Source organism: Meles meles, chromosome 21 (genome assembly GCF_922984935.1).
Source record: "Meles meles chromosome 21, mMelMel3.1 paternal haplotype, whole genome shotgun sequence".
Classification (NCBI taxonomy): Eukaryota; Metazoa; Chordata; class Mammalia; order Carnivora; family Mustelidae; genus Meles; species Meles meles.
The window spans coordinates 11,921,017-11,944,238 of record NC_060086.1 but is presented as its reverse complement, the minus strand read 5'-3'; the positions used below and the strand labels follow the sequence as shown (position 1 = coordinate 11,944,238).

The 23,222-nt window shown below is 49.3% G+C and overlaps 2 protein-coding genes across 3 annotated transcripts in view; both read left to right on the top strand.

The window, feature by feature from the left end:
• PMS2 (PMS1 homolog 2, mismatch repair system component) overlaps window positions 1-20,687 on the top strand; it is a 28,219-nt gene extending 7,532 nt beyond the window's left edge. Inside the window, exons 7-15 of one of the 2 annotated variants that reach the window (XM_045992814.1) lie at window positions 726-823; window positions 1,894-1,993; window positions 3,374-3,458; window positions 5,608-5,763; window positions 8,033-8,891; window positions 14,386-14,553; window positions 17,118-17,218; window positions 17,423-17,592; window positions 19,990-20,687. In XM_045992814.1, the coding sequence (XP_045848770.1) occupies window positions 726-823; window positions 1,894-1,993; window positions 3,374-3,458; window positions 5,608-5,763; window positions 8,033-8,891; window positions 14,386-14,553; window positions 17,118-17,218; window positions 17,423-17,592; window positions 19,990-20,133 (1,881 nt within the window). In that variant the 3' untranslated portion in view covers window positions 20,134-20,687. Of the gene's footprint in view, window positions 1-725; window positions 824-1,893; window positions 1,994-3,373; window positions 3,459-5,607; window positions 5,764-8,032; window positions 8,892-14,385; window positions 14,554-17,117; window positions 17,219-17,422; window positions 17,593-19,915 lie in introns of both variants that reach the window. The other variant, XM_045992813.1, reaches the window with a different exon arrangement.
• A 953-nt stretch (window positions 20,688-21,640) lies between these two features.
• The window catches only part of LOC123933642 (radial spoke head 10 homolog B-like), a 57,195-nt gene continuing 55,613 nt past the window's right edge, over window positions 21,641-23,222 (top strand). The window contains exon 1 of the mRNA XM_045992986.1: window positions 21,641-21,715. The gene's annotated coding sequence lies outside the window, so the exon portion shown is untranslated. The remainder of the gene's footprint in view (window positions 21,716-23,222) is intronic.

Below are 23,222 nucleotides of genomic sequence, written 5' to 3'. Positions count from 1 at the left end.
TAAAAAATGAAATCCAGTAATCACTTTTCCTTTTTTTTTTATTTTTTATTTTTTTAAAGATTTTATTTATTTATTTGACAGAGAGAGATCACAAGTAGGCAGAGAGGCAGGCAGAGAGAGAGAGGAGGAAGCAGGCTCCCTGCAGAGCAGAGAGCCCGATGCGGGGCTTGATCCCAGGACCCTGAGATCATGACCTGAGCTGAAGGCAGCAGCTTAACCCACTGAGCCACCCAGGCGCCCCTCACTTTTCCTTTTTAAAAGATTATTATTTCTAAGTAAGCTCTACGCCCAGCGTGGGGATGGAACTTAACAACCCCGAGATCGAGAGTCGTGCGCGCTCCACAGACTGACCCCGCCAGGTGCCCCCAATGATTGATTTTTGAATTAGGTACTTATCACAGAAATGAAGGTTGAGGCCTGATAGATTGTTTTACTTTATTCTTCCAGAGAAGAAAAGTCTCCTATTACTCTCCATCTGAAAAAAATATGTTGTGGGCAATGTATTCATTACGGACAAGGACGAGCCCAAGCAGTTCATCTTTCTAATTTAAAAAATCACATTTATTCTTACTGCCAGAAGCAGCAGTTGAAACTCTTTGTGCTCTTAATGGGAATGGCCTGTCCAGGGAAAGAAAACACCCAAAGCCCTCATTCTGTATCTTCCTTTTTGAAGTTGGGTTCCTCCTGTTTTTGTTAGGAATTAACTGTGACTTGCTTTCTTTTAGCTGCAAAGCCTCATTCCCTTTGTTCAGCTGCCCCCTAGTGACTCGGTTTGTGAAGAGTTCGGGCTGAGCCAAGCCGACGCCCTCCGCACCCTCTTCCAGTGAGTAGATGGCTGCAGAGGGGAAAACTGCGATCAAACGTTTTCTCTGGAGCTTTTCGTTTTTAAAGATAGTGATTTTAATCTTAAAATCACTGTTTCTTTTTTAAAATTTTTATTATTTATTTATTTGTTTTTAAGATTATTTATTTATTTGACAGAGATCACAAGCAGGCAGAGAGAGAGGAGGAAGCAGGCTTCCCGCTGAGCAGAGAGCCCAACACGGGGCTCGATCCCAGGACCCTGGGATCATGACCCGAGCCGAAGGCAGAGGCTTAACCCACTGAGCCACCCAGGCACCCCTGTTTCCTTTTTTTAAATGTTAAAATTTATTTTACTTACTTTTTTTTTTAGATTATTTATTTGACAGACAGAGATCACAAGTAGGCAGAAAGGCAGGCAGAGAGAGAGGGGGGAAGCAGGCTCCCTGCTGAGCAGAGAGCCCGATGCGAGGCTCGATCCCAGGACCCTGAGATCATGACCCAAGCAGAAGGCAGAGGCTTTAACCCACTGAGCCACCCAGACTTCCCAGGACTCGTTTCTTTATGCGGACATATTGTTCTTATGGAAGTGCGCATATCCTTGAGGTAGTTCACAAGGAGAGTAAGCACTTTCACAGCACCTTAGTAGACAGGAGTTTGCTGACGGAGAGCATAGTTTTAAAGGGCAAGGAATATGGGCAGAAATCATGAATACAAGTAGTTGGACTCCCTGGATAGCCCCTGGGGTCATCTGGAAGGTTCCAGAATGAGAGTCTGAGGTGAAACTCACTCCTTGCATGAGACCAAGAATTTAATAATGAGAGGAGAGCTGAAGCAATTACATTTTGAACCCACTGCATTGCCTGTGGTGAATTTGTTGACTACAGGAGCTATAGAACATTCCAGAAGGTTTGTGTTCTTTTAATCATTTATCAGAATGGAACATAGATACACATTAACTGAAATGTTAATACTTAGCACGTGACCAGGTATTCTGTTTTTATTTTGTTTTTAATATAAGAATGTGCCCTCTGATGTGTTCCTAACCCTTTCATTCTGCAATCCTGCCCTTACCGTATGAACACTGAACAGCATCTCAGGCTTCATTTCTTATTGTGCTCATGGTGTTGGAAGAAGTTCAACAGACAGACAGTTTTTCTTCATCAATGGGCGGCCTTGTGACCCAGCAAAGGTATTTAAAGATTTTTTTTGTGTGTTCGCTTTTTCTTTTGTCTTTAATTTTCAATTTTATTTATCATCTAAGAAAGGTCTCCTGACGTAAGAAATTTACATGAAACTTAGGACTTTGACTCAGAAACATGGCTTTAAATTATCTTACTCAGCCATTTAAAGAAATGTACTGTACAGCTGTTTCATTTATGCATTTTTATATGTGTGTACACTTACCAGTTGATAACTCACATATTTATTACCATAGAAATTACCACTATTTGTAGAAAGTAAACGTCTCAGAACGTTCACCATCATGTGGACTTTTTTTTTTTTTTTAAGATTTTATTTATTTGACAGAGAGAGAGATCACAAGTAGGCAGAGAGGCAGGCAGAGAGAGGAGGAAGCAGGCTCCCCGCTGAGCAGAGAGCCTGATGTGGGGCTCAATCCCAGGACCCTGGGACCATGACCTGAGCTGAAGGCAGTTGCTTTAACCCACTGAGCCACCCAGGCACCCCATGTGTGGACTTTTTAGTCAGGACTGACATATGAGCGTATGCTTCATGTTTTCTCCTCTTCTGTCCCTTTTCCAGAAAATTAGGGCCCTGATACCGTCTGCCTCACACTGAAGCTGGTCATTCTGATAGGGTTACATGGGTTTTAGTGGTTCAGTTTTGATTTTGCATCTTTAGTGTTTCAATCTGTGCATTTTCCACTGGATTGTAGATGGTGCGAATTTATAGTTTGACCCTATTTAATAATAACATTATAAAGTCGTATAAATGCATTTCTGTGTACATTAACCTGTACTTAATGAGCATTTATTTATTTTTTAAGATTTTATTTATTTGAAAGAGAGAGACACAACGAGAGAGGGAACACAAACAGGGAGAGTGGAGAGGGAGAAGCAGGCTCCTCGCTAAGTAGAGAGCCTGATGCAGGGCTCGATCCCAGGACCCTGGGATCGTGAACTGAGCCAAAGGCAGACGCTTAATGACTGAGCCACCCAGGTACCCTATGAGCATTTAAATTGCACCTGCAGCATGTTAACGACACCAGAGTTAAAATACCATAACCAATAGATAAATAGGCTGCCTCTCTATCTTCTGATATTTCTTCAAAAGCATCTTTGGATTGGAAAAAGATCCAGGTTTAGGGGTTGATAATTAAAAATATCCCTTTGAGGGGCAAGAGGAGACTTTGCTGGGCAATGGCTGTACTGATGGTCTTGATTATAATCTTACTGACCTTGACTGTAAACGTATCAAACTGTGTACTTTGAATACGTGTAGTTTATTGGAGGCCCCCTGTGCTTCAATAAAGCTGCTAAAATACATCCCTCTAGTTAAGACAGCGTGTTGGGAAACAGATGTTCTTTTTTAATCTTTGTTTTGTGTGTAGGTCTCCAGGCTCGTGAACGAGGTCTATCACATGTATAATCGACATCAGTATCCATTTGTCGTTCTTAACATTTCTGTTGATTCAGGTAAGTTCCATTGAGCTCTCTGTCACATTGGTGACTTACCCCGAAAGGAATGAAATGAAATCATAAAGCCCTGATACGACTGGAAAGAGACTTCTGTAGCAGTAGTTACTGACCATGTATTTTTCTTTCTTTCTTTTCTTTTCTTACGTACAGACCTTTAATGTTATAGACTTATTTTTTAATAGGTTTTCCTGATTCTGCTTGAGACAGAGTTACTTGTATTATCAGAAAAATGTGACTTTTTCCTGGCACCCAAGGGGGAAGACAAGCTAAGTGTTCTCCCTGATTGTATTTTTTAATTTTTATTTATTTATTTTAAGGATTTTATTTATTTATTTGACAGACAGAGATCACAGGTAGGCAGAGGCAGGCAGAGAGAGAGAGGGGAAAGCAGGATCCCTGCTGAGCAGAGGGCCCAATGTGGGGCTCGATCCCAGGAGTCCGGGATCATGACCCGAGCCGAAGGCAGAGGCTTTAACCCACTGAGCCACCCAGGGGCCCCTTTCCCTGATTTTAAAAATGATGCATATTTTTCTTGCAATTGGGAAAATTCTGGTTTATTGTTACCTAATTTTTTTTTTTTTAGTATTCGAAGCACTTAGAGATATAGTGCACAACTTAAAAAAAATAGTTAATGACATATATACCTGCTCCTATCCTTTGCGGGGAGAAAATAATTTTCAGTAAGTTTGTATCAAGCTCTTTATTTTTAGACATGAACGTTTTGGTTTTTCCATGTCATTAAAAATTATGCAGAAACATGGTATTAGTAACTGCGTTCATTCTATTCCATTGTATCTTGAACTTTTTGTTAAAGATATATTTATTTGAAAGAGGGAGAGTGCGCGTGTGTGTGCACAAGCAGGGGATAAGGGGCGGAAGGAGAGATTTCTTTTTTTTTCTTTTTTTTTTAAATATTTTATTTATTTGACAGAGAGAAATCACAACTAGGCAGAGAGACAGACAGAGAGAGAGGAGGAAGCAGGCTCCCTGCGGAGCAGAGAGCCGGATGCGGGGCTCGATCCCAGGACTCTGGGATCACGACCCGACCGGAAGGCAGAGGCTTTAACCCACTGAGCCATCCAGGCGCCCCGGAAGGAGAGATTTCTAAGCAGACTCCCAGCTGAGCGCAGAGCCCAACACGGGGCTCGATCCCATGACCCTGGGACTGTGACATAGGCAGAATCCAGGAGTCAGGACTCTTAACTGACTGAGCCACCAAGGTGCCTAGTATCTTAAACTTTAAAATTTTTAGCCTTATTTAAGTTGTCTTCAGTTTTTAGAAATTTAAATACTATCCTTGTAATTGTTATCTGTGAGTTTAGTAATTTTCTTAAGATACATTTCTAGAGGGCGCCTGGGTGGCTCAGTGGGTTAAGCCTCTGCCTTCGGCTCAGGTCATGATCTCAGGGACCTGGGATGGAGCCCTGCATGGGGCTCTCTGCTCACCGGGGAGCCTGCCCCCCCAACCCACTGCCTGCCTCTCTGCCTACTTGTGATCTCTTTCTTTGTCAAATAAATAAATAAAATCTTAAAAAAAAAATTTCTAGAGCTAGAATTACTGTGTCCGTGACTGATTGTGCTGTATTAATTCACACATCTACCAGAGGTGTACTGGGTAGTATCATTTTTAAACCAATCTCAGTGGGAGATGGAAGGACCTCATTTAGCTTATAATTTCTATAGTGTGTTTTCATGTGTTTATTTGCCTCTTTTTTTTTTTTTGCAAATTACCCATTTGAATACTTGCATATTCCATCCATTTAATAAATCGTTCATCCTTTTCTTGTTTATTTGAAAGAATTAATTTTATAGTTTATGAATATTAATCTGGACATTGCAATGTTTTTAATGAGATGCCTGGATGGCTTAGTTGGGTAAGCGTCTGCCTTCAGCCTCGGTCGTTATCTCAGGGTCCTGGGATCAAGCCCCACATCAGGCTCTCTGCTCAGCGGGGCGTCTGCTTCTCCCTCTCCCTCTGCCCCTTCACTCATTCCCTCTCTCTCTCTCTCAAATAAATAAAATCTTAAAAAAAAATAGTAATTTTGTTAAGTGCAAGTGAAAAAAATTGTAGATGGAAAAATTTCTGTTGTTAAAGGTGATTTTAAACAAAAGAAATATCTTTTTTCTTTTTTTTTTTTTGCCTTAGAATGTGTTGATATCAACGTCACTCCAGATAAAAGGCAAATTTTACTGCAAGAAGAGAAGCTTCTGTTGGCAGTTTTAAAGACGTCTTTGGTAGGAATGTTTGACAGCGACGTCAACAAACTCAGTGTCTCTCAGCAGCCGTTGTTGGATGTGGAAGGTGAGAGGAGTGCGGGTGTGCGGACAGCTTCTAAAACGCACAGCTGTTGAGGTACTTCTCCTTACTCGTTTTCAGAGGGATAGTTTTTTTTAACACAGGACACAATCTCCTCTTTTATTTTTTTTAAATTTATGTTTTTTATAAAGATTTTATTTATTTATTTGACAGACAGAGATCACAAGTAGGCAGAGAGGCAGGCAGAGAGAGAGAGGGGGAAGCAGGCTCCCCGCTGAGCAGAGAGCCTGATGTGGGGCTGGATCCCATCTCCTCTTTAGACAGAGGAGGCGTCACACTCGACAGTGTGCACCGCAGACGTGAGGAAATCTGACGATGAGAGAAATGGCAGCACATGAGGCCGACCCAGGGATGATGCAGGCTCGCCAGGACTACGCCGTTTCTCTTTAATAAACACTCGTGTGCAGGGCAAACCTTTTGTTCATTTCCAGAGTTCCGAAAAAGCCGCTACTGACCACTTTTGCCCATTTTCTCATTTCTTTGTTGGAGTGGGGAGTGTCTGGGGCGCTCACTCTGCCATTTTCCCTCATGTCACCCCGTGGCTTCTTCACCAAGTGCCACGTTGGAATGAGTGTTGCCACAAAGCTGACCCAACGTCTGTAATAGTACAGGCACGACTGTTAGCTTACTGCCTGGTCATAAGCGATCAGCCATCTGTTTAAGTTTGATTCTTTTTTATCCAAACCACATGCAGCCAGGACATCTGGGAGAGGGACCAGAGTTGAGCCCCAGCTGTCCTCCTTGGTGGAGGGAAGAGTGGACCGTGACCTCCCCTGATGGCCACATCTGCTCCGTGGGGAGCATCCTGTCTTCTGCAGGCCAGCCTGCCCCAGTCTCCGTGTCTACGTGCGCAGAGCTGGAGGTCGTGGGTGCCCCTCGTTGTATCCTCCAAATTGGGGGAAGACCAGAGCCGCAGAGGGAGCTGAAACTGGGTTTGGTGGAAAGCTAAGGTGACAGATGAGTATGGCTCCCAGTGAGAGGAAATGGTTTGGGGATGAGGCTTTGAACATGGAAGGGAAAGGAGTTGCTGTAAGTCAGGGGCTTAGGGGAGGGACAGGGATACAGAGCAGCTCTGTCCTCCATTCCGTAACACCCCAGGCATGGGAGAGGGTGATTTGGAAGACAGCGGGCAGGCTCTCATTTTGATAACCTGGGATCTCATAGAGGTGAAGCTCCCGAGGGCTGGGGTGGGGCAGGAGCACAGAAACTTGGACACTCGAGTGGTGGAGCTTTGATTTGAACGCCGGAGCCCCCGTCCGCCCTGCTTGCTCTCAGTGTGGGGTGCCGCAGATACGGGTGTGCGTGGAGAGGGGGTGAACGATGGTCAATTGCATACGCATCTTTGTGGAACGGGCCAGGATGGCATCTCTGAGCCCGCTCACAGACACTTTGCCAGGGGCTCCGCTATAAAGAGAGCTTGCTAGAATATCAGAGCATCCTGAGGCACGATTGAACCAATGTCCTTTGTCAGCCATTTGACTGGATACAGAGACACACATAGTGTGTGAGCCCTGAGGTCAAGAAGTGGCACCCCTAAACCACCCTGGGACCCCCTTTTCTTGCTCTGTTCCCCGCCCCCCCAGTGGTGACCATTTTCTTGACTTCAGACACCACAGATTCGTTTCACCTGCTTTTAATTTGAAGCCACCTAGTACTCGACTTTTTTGGGATTTGTTGCCTTCTCTTGATACCTCGTGAGACTCACCCATGTCGGGTGGGGCACCCGATGCGTTCCCTCTCTTTGCTGTGCAGCATTCCCTTGTATTTACACACCACGGTCCATTTGTGGCTGGCTGCGTCGTTTCTGGGATTGGGCTGTCATGACTCGAAGGGCCAAGAACACCCCGTCTGTGGCTTCAGCTGGCGTGGGTGCTGTTTCTGATGGGGGCAGCGGGGCCGGCTCCCTTAGGTTCATGAGTGTGTTTGTTTTGTTTGTTCTTTTTAAAGGATTTTATTTATTTATTCGACGACAGAGATCACAAGTAGGCAGAGGGGCAGGCAGAGAGAGAGGAGGAAGCAGGCTCCCCACTGAGCAGAGAGCCTGATGCGGGGCTCGATCCCAGGACCCTGGGATCATGACCTGAGCCGAAGGCAGAGGCTTTAACCCACTGAGCCACCCAGGCGCCCGATTCGGGAGTGTGTTTGATCGGCCATTTGGATCCCTGCTTTTGCGAAGGGCATGTTCGAGCGGAAACACCGTCTGATCCCGTTTCCGTGCCACCCCTGATTCTCTTCTCTGTTCGTATCTACTTAGGTCACTTAATAAAAACACACTCGGCAGAAACAGACAAGCGTCAGCCAGAAAAGCAGGATGGTGCCACTTCGTTAAGAACTGGAGGAGAAGAGAAAAGGGCAGTGACCATTTCCAGACTGAGAGAGACCTTCTCTCTTCGGCACCCAGAGGAGAGCAGGCCTCAGGGCCCGAAGAGCCCTGAACCGCGGCGGGTGTCCCCAAGACAGAAGAGACAAGAACGGCATCCTGGAGCTTCAGACGGCCCCTGCGCCCAGAGGCCCATCCCTGGCACAGACTCGTGCGAACCCCCGGAGGAGGTGACGTGTTCAGATAAGGACCCCTGTGACCGCAGGGACAGAGGGGACACAGAGCAGGACCCTGGGCACAGCTGCCTGCCAGCCGACCGGGAGGAAGGGCTTGGCGTCCCAGAAATGGGCCGTCACACCAGCAGGGAGCTTTCCCAAAGAAGTGTGGCGTCTCGGGAGGATCCCCCTGAGACTGACCGTCACTCTGCAGACCCCGAAGGCCATTTTGACCAAGAGGATGGCGGTCGGACACATAGAGTCTTGCCTGGGCCCGCCGACCTGTCTTCCCCTCACACAAAGCGTTTTAAGAAAGACGGAATCCCTTCCGGTTGTGACGCTCTCCAAGGGCCGGTGAAGACCCAGACCTCGTCAGCGGTTCAGGTTGACGTGGCGGTTAAAATCCACAAGAAAATCGTGCCCCTGGCCTTTTCTCTGCACTCCTTAGCTCATCGGATAAAGCTGTTACAGCAGCAGGAACAGCAGAGAGAAGCAGCACAGAAGTGTAGAAAGTTCAGGGCCAAGATTTGCCCTGGAGAAAACCAGGCTGCAGAGGATGAGCTGAGAAAGGAGATAAGGTAAAGTTCTTCCTTGGGAACATTTGTGCGTGTGTCTGCGAGCTGCAGTGAGGGGACAAGGCTGGTCCTTCCAGGCTCTGCTTTTGCTCCCCTGGCTGTCTTCTGCTCCGCCCGCATCTCCTCTCCTGGCTTAGGGTGCGGTTGTGGACCTGCCTCGGCTCGAGGGTCTGGTCCTCTGGCTGCTGGACAGCTGGTGGGGCCTCCCCCGCACCACAGACCTGGCACATCCCCATGTCACACCTGCCCAAGCTCCTCCCTCTTCCTGTCCCCGCCCCCTTTCTCTCTGCCTTCTCAGTGCTCCTTCTCGAAGATTCTGATTTCGGAGTCCATCCCCGCAGCACAGATTGGTCATTAATTAGCCTCACGGATGTGTCCTTAGTGATGTTTTTTCCATTCACCACCTTCTTTTCATTGCCTCTCATGTGCAGCAAATTAATTTTCTTTGAAGAGCTCTTTCTCCATGAAACCTTTCAAGAATTGTTTCCTTAGAATCTCTTAGCACATCCTTCCCATCAGCCCATATTAATCAGTGCCTCCTTGACCCCGACCTCCTTCCTCTTGGTGAAGATTTCCAGCTCACAGCAACTGAATTCCTGGTGCTTTTCAGAGACATTGCTATTTCTTATTACTGATTTATTTTTTTAAATTTTTTATCTTATTTATTTGTTATTATTTTTAGAAAAGATTTTCTTTATTTGTCAGAAAGAGAGGGCACACACAAACAGGGAGAGAAAGACAGAGGGAGAAGCAGGCTCTCCGCTGAGCAAGGAGCCCAATGCGGGACTCGATCCCAGGATTCTGGGATCATGACCTGAGCCGAAGGCAGATGCTTAACTGACTGAGCTACCCAGGTGTCCCCTGTTATTGATTTCTTACCAGAAATTACAATGCATTATCAAACTTGTGATTTCCAGAAGATTGTCTCGGGTAAGGCTAAGTAATAAGGGATTCAGTTTATTTAATTTTTTTAAAAAGATCTTGTTTATTTATTTTTTAAGATTTTATTCATTTATTTGACAGAGATCACAAGCATGCAGAGAGGCAGGCAGGGAGAGAGGGGAAAGCAGGCTCCCTGCCAAGCAGAGCACCCAGTGCGGGGGTCAATCCCAGGACTCCGAGATCATGACTTGAACCAAGGGCGGAGGTTTAACCCACTGAGCCACCCAGGCACCCCTAAAGGTTTTATTTATTTATTTGACAGACAGATCACAAGTAAGCAGAGAGACAGGCAGAGAGAGAGGAGGAAGCAGGCTCCCTGCCGAGCAGAAAGTCCGATGTGGGGCTCGATCCCAGGACTCTGGGATCATGACCTAAGCCGAAGGCAGAGGCTTTAACCCACTGAGCCACCCTGGCGTCCCAAGGGATTCAATTTAAAGAAAAGTGTTAATGCTGATAATAGAAAATTCTGGTCACCACCACTTTGTTGAGAATAATTACATACAATGTTGTGACTTCTAAAAATGATGAATTCTCTTGAAATATGTAACTTTTATCTTTTTGAATGTTGTATATGTTTTGTCTGAGCAGGTACTGAAACGTGCTGTGTCTTGTACATAGTGCATTGAAATTTTGTGGCACTTTTTGTCCAGACCACTAGGCTTGCCTAATTTTGACAGTCATTTCTTTCTTTCTTTTTTTTTTTTTTTTAAGATTTTATTTAGTTATTTGACAAAGGGAGATCACAAGTAGGCAGAGAGGCAGGCAGAGAGAGAGGGGGAAGCAGGCTCCCTGCTGAGCAGAGAGCCCGATACGGGGCTCCATCCCAGGACCCCGAGATCATGATCTGAGCCGCTTAACCCACTGAGCCACCTAGGTGTCCCTTGATAGTCATTTCTTTTTTTTTTTTTTTTAATATTTTATTTATTTGACAGAAATCACAACTAGGCAGAGAGGCAGGCAGAGAGAGAGGAGGAAGCAGGCTCCCGGCGGAGCAGAGAGCCTGATGCGGGGCTCGATCCCAGGACCCTGGGATCATGACCTGAGCCGAAGGCAGAGGCTTTAACCCACTGAGCCACCCAGGTGCCCTTGATAGTCATTTCTTTCTTTCTTTTCTTTTTTTTTTTATTTGACAGATAGAGACCACAAGTAGGCAGAGAGGCAGGCAGAGAGAGAGAGAGGAGGAAGCAGGCTCCCCGCTAAACAGAGAGCCGGATGCGGGGCTCGATCCCAGGACCCTGGGAGCATGACCTGAGCTGAAGGCCTTAACCCGCTGAGCCACCCAGGCGCCCCGATAGTCATTTCTTAAACAGCAACTATTATGTAATTCCCTTGTTATCCACAATGTGCGGCTTACACTATGAAGGGTTTTCAGGAAATAGTTCCTTTATAGTGTGTGTGATTAATGGAGGTGAACCTCTTTGGGTGGGTTCTGGGCCCTGTGAACTCTGAGGGACCCATTGGTGAGCCAGGCTCCTTGCTCACGCACATGCACAATCATGGAACACATGCTTTTTGGGGAAAGACCTGGAAGGTGCCCAAAGTGAAAACTGATTATACTTTCCCTGTGGATTCTCGTCCTGTCAGTGAAATCAACGGTGATTTATTTTTTATTTTTTATCATTATTTATTTAATTTTTATTTATTTGACAGAGAGAGAGATCACAAGTAGGCAGAGAGGCAGGCAGAGAGAGAGGGGAAGCAGGCTCCCCACTGAGCAGAGAGCCTGATGCGGGGCTCAATTCCAGGACCCTGAGATCATGACCTGAGCCAAAGGCAGAGGCTTAACCCACTGAGCCACTCAGGCGCCCTTCAGTGGTGATTTTTAAAAATAGTGATACTTTAAAAGATTTCATTTGAGAGAGAGAGAGAAAGCGTGAGCAGGGGAAAAGGAGAAGGAGAAGAGGAGAGGGAGAGGCTCCCTGCTCAGCAGGGGAGCCCAATGCGGGGCTCGATCCCAGGACCCTGATATCATGACCCAAGCCAGAGGCAGATGCTTAACCAACTGAGCCACCCAGGTGCCCCTAAAAATAGTGATTTTAAATCAGCAAATACTCACTGATCACCAGTGGTTATGGTTTTGGAATTTGGGTACACGTAACAATCACTGAGGAAGCTTGTATGAAAAGCAGAACCTGTGGCCAGCCTTGGGAGGTTCTGCTTAGTAGATCTCATGGGGCCCAGGAATCTGCATTTTTGACACATAGTGCAGTTGGTCACTTGGAGAACCCTGATCCATGGTGGGCCCAGCATTGGCTTCCCGCCTTTAGTGCAGGGCTGCTGGTTCGGCTCTTGGTTCTGAGCTATGCTTCTGCTGATGGCTTTTTCCTGAGACATATTCCGAGTGAAAGATTAGGCAGTCATTGAAGGTACCGTGGTCGTGTTTACCAGCTTTCGTGTTTATATTTTGAGTTATAACTAAATATATCTAGTTGTAAAAATTTACAGTGTTTTAGTTCGTGGTGGGAAATACACTGGCAAAGACAGATTGCCTGAGTCTTCGGGCTGGTTCAGGTTCTTCCCGTGGAGAATTTACCTGGGGAGCCAGGGAGTTGGCCTTCATGTCACTTACCCCGTGTGTTGCCTCTCAGCTCAAATCCACTGTACTTTGCCCATTTTGCAGCCCCGGCGGCTGGACTGCATGAAGACTTTCTCCTGGGGCATCGTCAGGCTTTGTCAGTAGGGGGCGCTGGAGGGACACTGCAAGACACTGCCCGAGCCTGGCTTTGCTCCTTGCTTCTTGGCTGCCTTTGTCTTTTCCTCCGGCGAGGCAGCCACCGGCAGCAGGCCCAGCGTTGCTCACTGGGTTGCTGCAGGAGACTTAGCAGACGTACTTTTATCCAGTGGGGGGGGCAGGTCTGAAGCTCCGCTGGGGGCGGAGGGTAGGGGTGCTCTTGCAGTTCCTTCTTCCGTTGCATCCCTGGAGGTGGGAGCTGCTTCCTGCGTTTGCTACTCCTGTGTTACTCCTGTGTTACTCAGCTGAGTAGTTAACCTTACACAAGTTTCCAGTACCTTCTTATGAATTTTCCCTGTTCAAATCACGGGTGTAGTTTTTGTATCTTGATTGGACTCTGACATGGAATCACTACCAGGTATGGTCCCAGGAGACACACCCTCAAAGACAGGGTTTGGGGATTGGTTTGGTCCTGACCTTGGACTTGAGCTCCGTGCTTGGCTCCCTGTCAGCAGGAAATGGGAGGTTGGTAACCCATGGGCACGGAGGCGTCCCTGCTAGACTCTTGCCCAGGGTTGACTGGTCACGCACCCACCTGAGCAGGCCCCACGGGTGCCCAGGCAGCTGCTGTGCTGGGGGAGGACTTCCTCGTGACACAGGAGCGCTTACAGAAGGAAGGGACCGTCTCAGGTCTCTGCTCCAGGCACCATCTGCGAACCAGCATGCTTCCACGGCAGCTGTGACAGAGTCTCATGTCCTGTGGCCATGGGGCCGATGCTCATAAGCTGTGTGGGCTGGAGAACGGCAGTGTCCACGTCCCCTGTGAAGATCAGTGGTGCTGTGTGTCTCCCGTCTGCCCTGACGCCCGTAGTCACTCACGGAGTTAGACTTTGAAGCCACCCACCCCACAACCCACTGGTGGGCTTGGCGGGTGTCAGAAGGACTGACACCCGGGGTTGGTAAAGGGTATCTTCCGCACCGTTGGTGGGAGTGCACACTTCTGTAGGTCTGTCAGAACCCAGAAAAATGTATGTCCGCACCTAGGGATTCATCGCACTGAGATACCCCCAGGATAGTGCGGATTTACAGCCATGAATGTTTGTTCTAGCGTTTTTCCTATTACTTGAAATGGAAGCAGCTGAAATGTCCTTTAGTACAGACTTTGCCAGACAAATTGTGGTAACACCCACACAGTGAGCTCCTGTGCACCCCTGAGGAGAATGAAGGAGCTTGATACGTGAGGGTCCGAGGACGTACCTGAGACACGTGAAATGATGGGAGTAGGACAGCAGGAGGAATTAGGATCCCATTTTTGTTTGTTTAAAACAACGAGTAGACAAAGGTCTGGGAGGAGGCACGCCAAAGGAACAGTCATAACTAATGCGTCTCTGGGGAGCTGGAGGAGCGAACCCACACCTGATGTTTTCTTTAGAAAGTGGAATTACTAGGGGCACCTGGGGGCCCAGTGGGTTAAGCCTCTGCCTTCTGCTCAGGTCATGATCTCAGGGTCCTGGGATCGAGGCCAGCATTGGGCTCTCTGCTCAGCGGGGAGTCTGCTTTTTCTCTCCTCCTGCTCCTTGCCCCGCTTTATTTGACAGAGAGATAGAGAGAGATAGAGCACACAAGTAGGCAGAGAGGCAGGCAGAGGGAGGGGGAGAAGCAGGCTCTCCACTGAGCAGAGAGCCCGATGCAGGGCTCGATCCCAGGACCCTGGGATCATGACCTGAGCCAAAGGCAGCTGTTTAAGCGACTGAGCCACCCAGGCACCCCCAAGAAAGTGAAATTATTAGGGCCTTTCTCTGTTTGATGTTTTTGTATTACAGTCTATGAAAAGTAATTTTTTTAAAATCATAACGTCTCATAATGAACATTGTCTACACACAGTAAAACGATGTTCGCCGAGATGGAGATCATTGGTCAGTTTAACTTGGGATTTATAATCACCAAACTGAATGCCGACATCTTCATAGTGGACCAGCACGCCACGGACGAGAAGTACAACTTCGAGATGCTGCAGCAACACACTGCCCTCCAGGGTCAGAGGCTCATAGCGTGAGTTGGTTTTGCTGTTCAGATTCTCAGCGTCATCTTCAGCCCTGAAGTTCAAGACCTCAGGGCTTAGGCGTGTGTCTCTGTCCTTTAGCCACAAACATCCCTATGGCACAAACATAGCAGTGAGGTAACTTGCCCAAGTTCATACAGCTAATGCGCTATGTTCTTTTTTTTTTCTTAAGATCTTATTTATTTATTTGAGAGAGAATGAGAGCATGCGTGGTGGGGAGGGGCAGAGGCAGAAGGAGAAGCAGGATCCCCGCTGAGCAGGAAGCCCGATGCGGGGCTCGATCCCAGGACCCTGGGATTATGACCCGAGCCGAAGGCAGATGCTTAACCCACTGAGCCACCCAGGTGCCCTGTTACGTGTTAAGTATGGAGCCTTTTACCTTTTCCGGTTGGCCAGAAAATCATCTTGATGAAGGGCAATTTATGGTATGTCGTGTGTTCAGAACGGTGGCATTGCCTGTGTGTCAATCCTCAGCTAGATGAGGTCAGGTCCAGTGATAAGTCACTGCAGAATTTGGTATTTCTCTCTCCTTTGCCAAACTGCCTGTTTTACACTGACTACTTTACATGGTGGTGGGAGGGTGTGTCAGGTAAACCAGAAGACCTGCCTTAAGCCAAGTTAGAAGAGGAGGTCGTGGATTTTTTTTTTTTTTTTTTAGATTTTATTTATTTATTTGACAGAGAGATCACAAGCAGGCAGAGAGAGAGCAGGAAGGAGGTTCCCTGCTGAGCAGAGAGCCTGATGTGGGGCTCGATCCCAGGACCCTGAGATCATGACCTGAGCTGAAGGCAGAGGCTTAACCCACGGAGCCACCCAGGTGCCCTGAGGTCCTGGATTTTTATTTGGGAAAGCCAATGACATAGAGAAATGCACTCAGATCCCAACAGGGGGAGATCCTGGTGTGAAGAAAAGTTCAACTACAACAGTCACTCGGCAGGAAAAATCCGCTGAGTTTCCAGAGTACTCTGTTTCCTATGTAATGGGTGAATTCTGTTTCTTTTCAGCAGGTCTAAATAGTAACACTAAAGACATTCAATAAGCTACTTTATCAGGGCACCTGGGTGGCGTAGTCGGTTGAGTGTCTGACTGTTGGTTTTGGCTTGGGTTGTGGTCTCAGGGTCATAAGATCGAGCCCAGCACCGGACTGGGTGCTCACCAGGGAGTCGGCTTGAAGATTCTCTCCCTCTGCCCCTCCCACATGCTCTCTAAATAAATAAATAAAGTCCTAAAAAAAAAATAAGCTACTTTATCATACTGGATTATTCCTACCTTTTCCACAGAGATCTTTTAGTTTTCAGCCATCTTACATAAATAACCTCTCATTCATGGCGTTTCAGGTTGGCTCAGGTAATCACAGGCCACTCGGGTTCCTAGGTGGGCCGTATTTCAAGAATAAAGATCATAGGGCCATCCTTTTCTACCAGGCGCTGCGTGGTCTGGCCCTCCCTACGCCCTCACCTCCTCATTCTCCGTATTCAAGGCACACTGGCCATCTTTCCTTTCCAAAACCTGGACAGGCCTGATGAATCTTCACATGGCCATCAAGAAGAACAAAGTGTCTTTGTGTGTGGCTCTGGGAACATCAGTGGTCCATCCTTGAGCCTTTGCATAGACTTGTCCCTGCCTAGAATGCTTGTCCCTGCACTCGCCCCTCCATCCGTTACCTGATAACTGCCACCGCCCCTCCTCTCATCTCAGCTCGGGGGACCCTTCCTCAGAGATACCTTCCCTGCCCCTTGTCTCCCAGTTGGTCTTCCTTGCTCTGTGCTCTTATGGCCTGAGTGTCTCTTTCTCCTGATCGGCAGCTTGCTTTTAAATAATAGTTTATTTGACCGCTTGATCAATGGTGTTCTTCCCCACTGGTCTCTTATTCCGTGAGGTTAGAGACCGAGCCATTATCTGTCTCACTAAGCTCTCGGTGAATCCAGGAGCACCGGTGGACGGATTGCCCCTCGGACAGAAGGGGCAGGATAGCAAACAAATGCTCTTCATTCTGCTTTCAGATGTTGTAACGTAGCACGGGAGGGAAAGATGGCATCTTCGTGTTCTCCCGTTATCTTTAAGGAGTGGATTCGGAGAAGCCCGGGCCGTGGGGATGGGGTGGGCGACTGAGGAAAGCCAGCTGCTTTTGTGGTCATTTTTTTTTTTTAAAGATTTTATTTATTTATTTGACAGAGAGAGATCACAAGTAGACAGAGAGGCAGGCAGAGAGAGAGAGAGGGAAGCAGGCTCGCTGCGGAGCAGAGAGCCCGATGCGGGACTCGATCCCAGGACCCTGAGATCATGACCTGAGCCAAAGGCAGCGGCTTAACCCACTGAGCCACCCAGGCGCCCTTTTGTGGTCATTTTAACTTTAATAAAAGATTAAACGGGAATTCTCAGGCAGTTGTGTGACGGGAAAGGCACGTAGCTCAAGAAAGTTTTGCTACTTAACGTTGCTTTTTGAAAGGAATTCAGAGACAGCGCGTACTGGTTTGGTTTCCCTTCTGCTTTGTAGCTAAAGGTCTGACTTCGAGATTGGGTTTGAATCTCTCTCTTCTCTCTGTTCTTTCAGACCTCAGACTCTCAACTTAACCGCTGTCAATGAAGCTGTTCTTATAGAAAACCTGGAAATATTCCGAAAGAACGGCTTTGATTTTGTCATCGACGAAGGGGGTGAGTTGTCAGGACTACGGGGTGCATCCTCTCAGCGCCGGGGACAGTCTTTGAGGTTCTGTAGATCCGTGCATTTCATCAGAGGTGGTCATGGTTCCCCCAGAAAGCATGTTGCTGCCTTCCTCCCTTCCCATATCACAGGTAGCACTGGAGGGAAACGTGCTCTTTAAATAACAGAGTCCTCTCCAAATTGTCTTCTTTTAGCTCCAGTCACCGAAAGGGCTAAATTGATTTCCTTGCCAACGAGTAAAAACTGGACCTTCGGACCGCAGGACATCGACGAGCTGATCTTTATGCTGAGCGACAGCCCCGGGGTGATGTGCCGGCCTTCCCGAGTCAGGCAGATGTTTGCCTCCAGAGCCTGTCGGAAGTCTGTAAGTAAAGGGCGCTCGTCTGCCCAGCACAGTGGCCGGGACTGCCCTGGGTCATCGTCTGGAACAGCCACGTGCTATTGTGAGCGTGCGTGCCCCAAAAGCCGCATGCACCTGTGTGGTCTCTGACCTCTGAGCTGTAATTACGAGCTCTCAAACATCCTGGAGCGGTGCGCTGTCGAGGCCCGTGGTTTGTCTGTCCTCTGTGGGCAGAGGACTGGTGCTGCCGCTGGCCCTAAAGGCCACTGCACGGGGCTTTGTAAGTCCTTCCATCAGCGGGCACCTCATGGTGCGCCCTGTTCACCCGCTGCTGCTTGGGCTGTCCCAGAGGTGGTGGCGGTGGAGGGTCATCTGCCCGATGTCAAAGTCAATTAGGTGCGTCTGGATCACCTGGCCCCTGGGGGCGGCCGGGCGCCCTCCCTTCATCAGATACTCCCTGAGCCTGGGCTGTCCCGTCCCCGTGCCAGGGACACAGAAGGATGACAAGAAGGATGAGGTCCTCGCCCTTGTGGAGCTTACAGCTTAGTGGGGAGGAGAAGATGTAAGCAGAAATCATGGCAACTTCCAACACTAATAGGTTCAGGAAAGACGTTAGAGCAGCGTGGGGCCGGGGAGTGGCCTTGGAGGCCTGGGTGAGCCGTCGAGGTGGCCAGGGAAGGGCTGTCTGAGGAGGGGGCATCTGACCTGACACCTGGAAGGGGACATGGAGCCCCTCGAGGACGAGCCCTCGGAACGGGGCGTGAAGTGTGAAGACCAGGGGGTGGTCCAGAGCTGCCCGAGTGACGGGAGCAGGGCCGGCGTGGCATCTGGGGCCCCACACGGGGCCTGATGATCCCGGGGTCCGGGTCTGACTTCCAGCCACGGAGCTTTGTTTGATGACGACCTGGAGCTGGCGTCCTGATCCTGGGGTGAGTGGGAGGCAGCGCACGTGCACCTGTTCCACAGCCAGGCCTCTCGGGATCCTGTCTCAGCGTGACTCCGAGCTCCCTGTGGCCACAGGCTGCCCCCCGGCCCTCTGCCCCCCAGCAGGCCCAGGTGCCGCTGCGCTTCCTCCTCCCGCGTGCTGGGCCTTGTGGCTCCGCTCTGCGGCACCTCGAGGGGCCCTTCGCCCTGTCTGCTCGCTCAGCTCCAGCCACACGGGCCACCTTCCAGGTCCACGGCTTCTCTAGCCTTCTCCCGCCTCAAGCCCTCCTTCATCTGCCCGGCTGACCTCCTGTCCTTGGGCTCCCCTTGAGCTCCCCTCTGAAGCAGCCTCTTCCAGGCACTCAGGCCCAGCCCCCCGGGTGATACTTGCCTTGTTTCTCCCCAGTGTGGCAGAGCCCTATGTCTGTCGTGCCTCCAGGGCGGTGCGTGGCTTGTGGAAGAAGGAAGGGGACGCGTAGGCTCAGGCGTGTTTCTCAGGGGCTCAGTTTCTCCGTGTTTGCTGTGGACCCTGCTCATTGCCATGTGTATGTCCCTTAGGGATATGTGCTATGGAGAAAAGCAGGGTGAGGGCCACAGAGGGACAGACAGGGAGTGCCCCTGAGAGGAGTCAGGGACCGAAGCCTGAAGTGGGGGGGTCAGTGAGACATGTAAGTATCTGGGGATGGAGTCTCCTGGGCAGAGGGCATAGCCAGTGTCAGGGTCCTGGGGCAGGTGCTTGCGTAGTCTATGTCTAGGAGATGGCCTGCTGGAGTGGGGACAGGGAGGGATGTGTGCTGGCAGGTGCAGGCACTAAGGCCAGTGAGGGCCAAATCAGGTGATGCATGTGGGCTCTTACCCAGGTGAGAGGCAAGCGCTGAGAAGGTGAGCCACTATGGGATCTGACCTGACTTTTTTTCCTTAAGATAGGGGAGCCCGGGGTGGCTCAGTCAGTTAAGCATCTGCCTTCGGCTCCGGTCATGATCCCAGGGTCCTGGAATGGAGCCCCACGTCGGGCTCCCTCCTCAGTGGGGAGCCTGCTTCTCCCTCTGCTGCTCCCCGTGTTTGTATTCTCAGTCTCGCAGTCTCTCTCTCTCTCTCTGTCTTGCTCTCAAATAAGTAAAATCTTTAAAAAACATTTTTAAAAAACATAAATTGCTGGCTGCTGAGTGGAGAATGGCCGGAAGGGGGCCGCAGGGAGGTGACCAGTCAGGGTAGTGGGACGGAGGCGGTGGTGGAGACTGGCTGGATCCGGGGTAGGTGTGGTCAGTGTCTCTGGCCAATGTGTGCAGCTATGTGGGAGGGGCTGGATTTCCCAAAAAGGTTGGGGGGGCCTGAGATGGTAGAGGGTAGGTAGGGTTCCTTGGAGGAAGATTTCTCCAGGAACACTGTTTTTGAGTTGTAATCTTGTCCATCTTTGTTTCAGAGGAAAATGCTACTGAAGAGTCACTATTCTAACCCAAACCAGTACAACTTTAAATCGCTGTGTCTCCTCTTCAGGTGATGATTGGAACTGCCCTTAGCACAAGCGAGATGAAGAAACTCATTACCCACATGGGCGAGATGGATCACCCCTGGAACTGTCCCCACGGAAGGCCAACCATGAGACACATTGCCAACCTGGATGTCCTTTCTCAAAGCTGACAACGCTTCCCATTTTATAGAACTATATATTTTATTGCAGATTTTTATGTTTCCAAATGCAGGGTTTTAACTAGACATTTTTTGTTTGCAAACGAACCTACTCTTAAAAAAAAAAAAGACTAGATCCTTAGAAGCGATCTTGAGAATCTTCAAACTACATGGAGCATTGCTTGTGACGGTTTTTGTTTGCTACATTTTTTGTTCTGCTCTTGAATGTGTGTGCGTGTACAAGCAAGGACATGTCACTCAGGCCTCTGCTGCTGTGGCCTGAGCTGTTGTAGTCTGCGGCGTGCAGCCCGTAATATGATTAACTTCATAATGGTTTAATTTCATAAAATTATGGTCCTTTTGCCTTAGTCGTTCTCAATCCTAACGCGCATTAAATTTAAATTAGAAAAAAGGAATCAAAACAAAACACAAGGGGGAGTCCCTGCCCAGCTGAAAGAAGACGGCCCAGGTGGGGCCTGGGGTCACTATTTTTTAAATGTTCCCCAGTGCAGCCCCCTTGACAAAGCAGCGTCTTAGGCAAGGGGAAATAAAAGATTGATTTTTCTGTAACCTTGCTGCCACAATTTCCTTTCCTTGTGGTGTGAATTGTAGGATGTTCTCATTACTGGTCCTGCGCGGGACTGGAGAGAGCAGAAACTCTGTTGTCAAATGGTTTTTCCTGGAATCTCGCCCTGTCTGAATCCGGCCAGAGACGGGGGTCACTGTGCCCTCTGTGGACCCAGACGGCTGTCTGTGTACGGTGACCAGTGTGGACTGGTTGCGCGCCCCAGCTTCCATTTGCAAACTTAAAATTCAGATGCCATGAGACAATCAAGTAATCATTGTTGAACGCTATGCAGCTGTGTGCCCTCCAGCAGGCTCTCGTTTTATAATGGCAGGAACTCTGCGAATTGGGGGTCTGGTAGGTGCTACCCCCATCCCCGCTGCCAGGACTGCTGTGTCGCGATCCGAGAACTCTAAAATATGGGATCTAAATGGCCAGACGGGGCTCTCAAGATGCGGTTGAGGGGAGGGGTCGTGAAATGAGGCAAGTATCCTGGATTGGCTGGGTCGGTTACCCCGCCCCATCTAGCCCCTGGACTTGAAAGTTGGGGAACCTCTCAGCTGATACCCAAGATGGAGGAAAGCCGCCTGTAGCAGCCGGAAAAGCAGGGAATTGGATTCTTCTCTGGAGCTGCCAGAAGGAACCAGCCCTGTTGGGCTCCTAACTTAGAATCCTAAGATGATAAATTTGCGTTGCTTTAAGCAATTGGGGTAATTTGTTTAGGTCACTAGAAAGCCGCCTGAATTCTTGTGATATGGTGAAGGTAAAGGCTGCAAGGCCACGCGGCAGTTAGCAGAGTCGGGAGAACCCTGGTCCAGGTGCGTCCAGCTCCAGATCGCCACCTGGCCTTCGGGACCAGATGCGCTGGGCCCTGATGCTCAGCGGCTGCGCAGCCGGCGGTCCCTTTAAGGGCGGGGCGGGCGGGGCAGGGCCTGCGGTTGCCTGGAGAACCGCCCGAGTCAGGACGCTCCGCGACCCGCGCCGCACCTCCGCTGAGGCCTGGCTGAGCCCCCGGTAGTCCCGAGGCAGGTGAGCGCCCCGCCGGCGGTCCTGCGTGCGCCACCGCAGACGTGACGGCCACGTCCAGCTCTTCCTCGGCCGGGCGGTCGCGATCCCCAGGACCTGAGCGGGTGCGGTGGGCAGGAGGTGGGGGGGAACCCCAGGCTTAGGGCGCGCTCCTTTTGTGTTGCCTAATGAGTAAATCCCGGTCATAAGACCTCACGCCCGGGGAGAACACAACGTCAAAGTTAGTGGGGGAAGCACCCTGAGAAATGACATTTGCCTTGTTTGTAGGTCAGATTTTGCTGACGGGACCAGAAGACGCCTATCTGTATAGCAAAGATTCAGCTGGGGTTCACGGGAGAGACAGTGATTGGGTGGGGGCTGGAAAGAGTAGTGGGGCTTTGAAGGAAGAGAAAAGCAGGGTCCTGTTGGTGAGGGCAAAGCTTAGGGGTAGGGTGAGCTGGCAGGTGGAGTGTCCAAAGGATGCCATCCAAGCTGTGAGGTGTGAGGAGGGACTAGACTTTGTTCTGCACCCCAGGACTCATCTCTGTGTCCTGCTGGTTGGACTGAGATGCTTTCAGTATGGCCAGTTTGGGGCCATGAAAACTATGGCTTTGGGGACCCACACCCCAGCTCTGTGACCTTGGGCACACATCACACTATTTCCTTTCTGGTATGGGAGACACTCCGTCTGACATGGGGAATAGGCAGCCAATGATTTCAAGTTGAAAAACAGGAAAAGTGACATGATAATCACCCCATCCTGGGTAGTGTGCTGTATCCCATACTGTAGGGGGTTCTGTGCATCGTTTCGTGTAATTCTTAAAGTGAGACGAGGCACTGTTAATTCTGTTTGATATCTGAAGCAGGCGATTTGAATGCTCAAGAACACGCAGCTGTAAGGCGTCCTCAGGAATCCGAACCCCGCTCTTGAGAACTCTGCCCTGCCAATGTACTGAGAGATGGGATTTTATTTTATTTTAAGATTTTATTTATTTACTTGACAGAGCAGGAGCACATAAGCAGGGGGAGCACAGAAGGAGAGGAAGAAAGGCTCCTGGCTGAACAGGAAGCCTGACACCGGGCTCAATCCAGCACCCTGGGATCATGACCTGAGCTGAAGGCAGACCTGAGCCACCAGGTGCCCTGAGAGATGGGCTTTTAAAGTATTGATGGGGGGCACCTGGATGGCTCAGTGGGTTAAGCCTCTGCCTTCGGCTCAGGTCATGATCTCAGGGTCCTGGGATCGAGCCCGGCAGCGGGCTCTCTTCTCAGCGGGGAGCCTGCTTCCCCCTCCCTCTCTGCCTGCCTCTCTGCCTACTTGTGATCTCTCTCTGTGTCAAGTAAATAAGTAAAACCTTAAAAATAAAGAAATAGAAGGTTTAATGATTAAAAAAAATATATTGATTGGCAGCATGGAGAACCTTAGGGACTAAGCGGCCATTTCTCATGTATCAGATTACCTTCTTGCTGGGACAGTATTTGAAAAGAAATGCTACTCGGTGGTTCCAGTTTTTAAAAAATTTTAGGGACA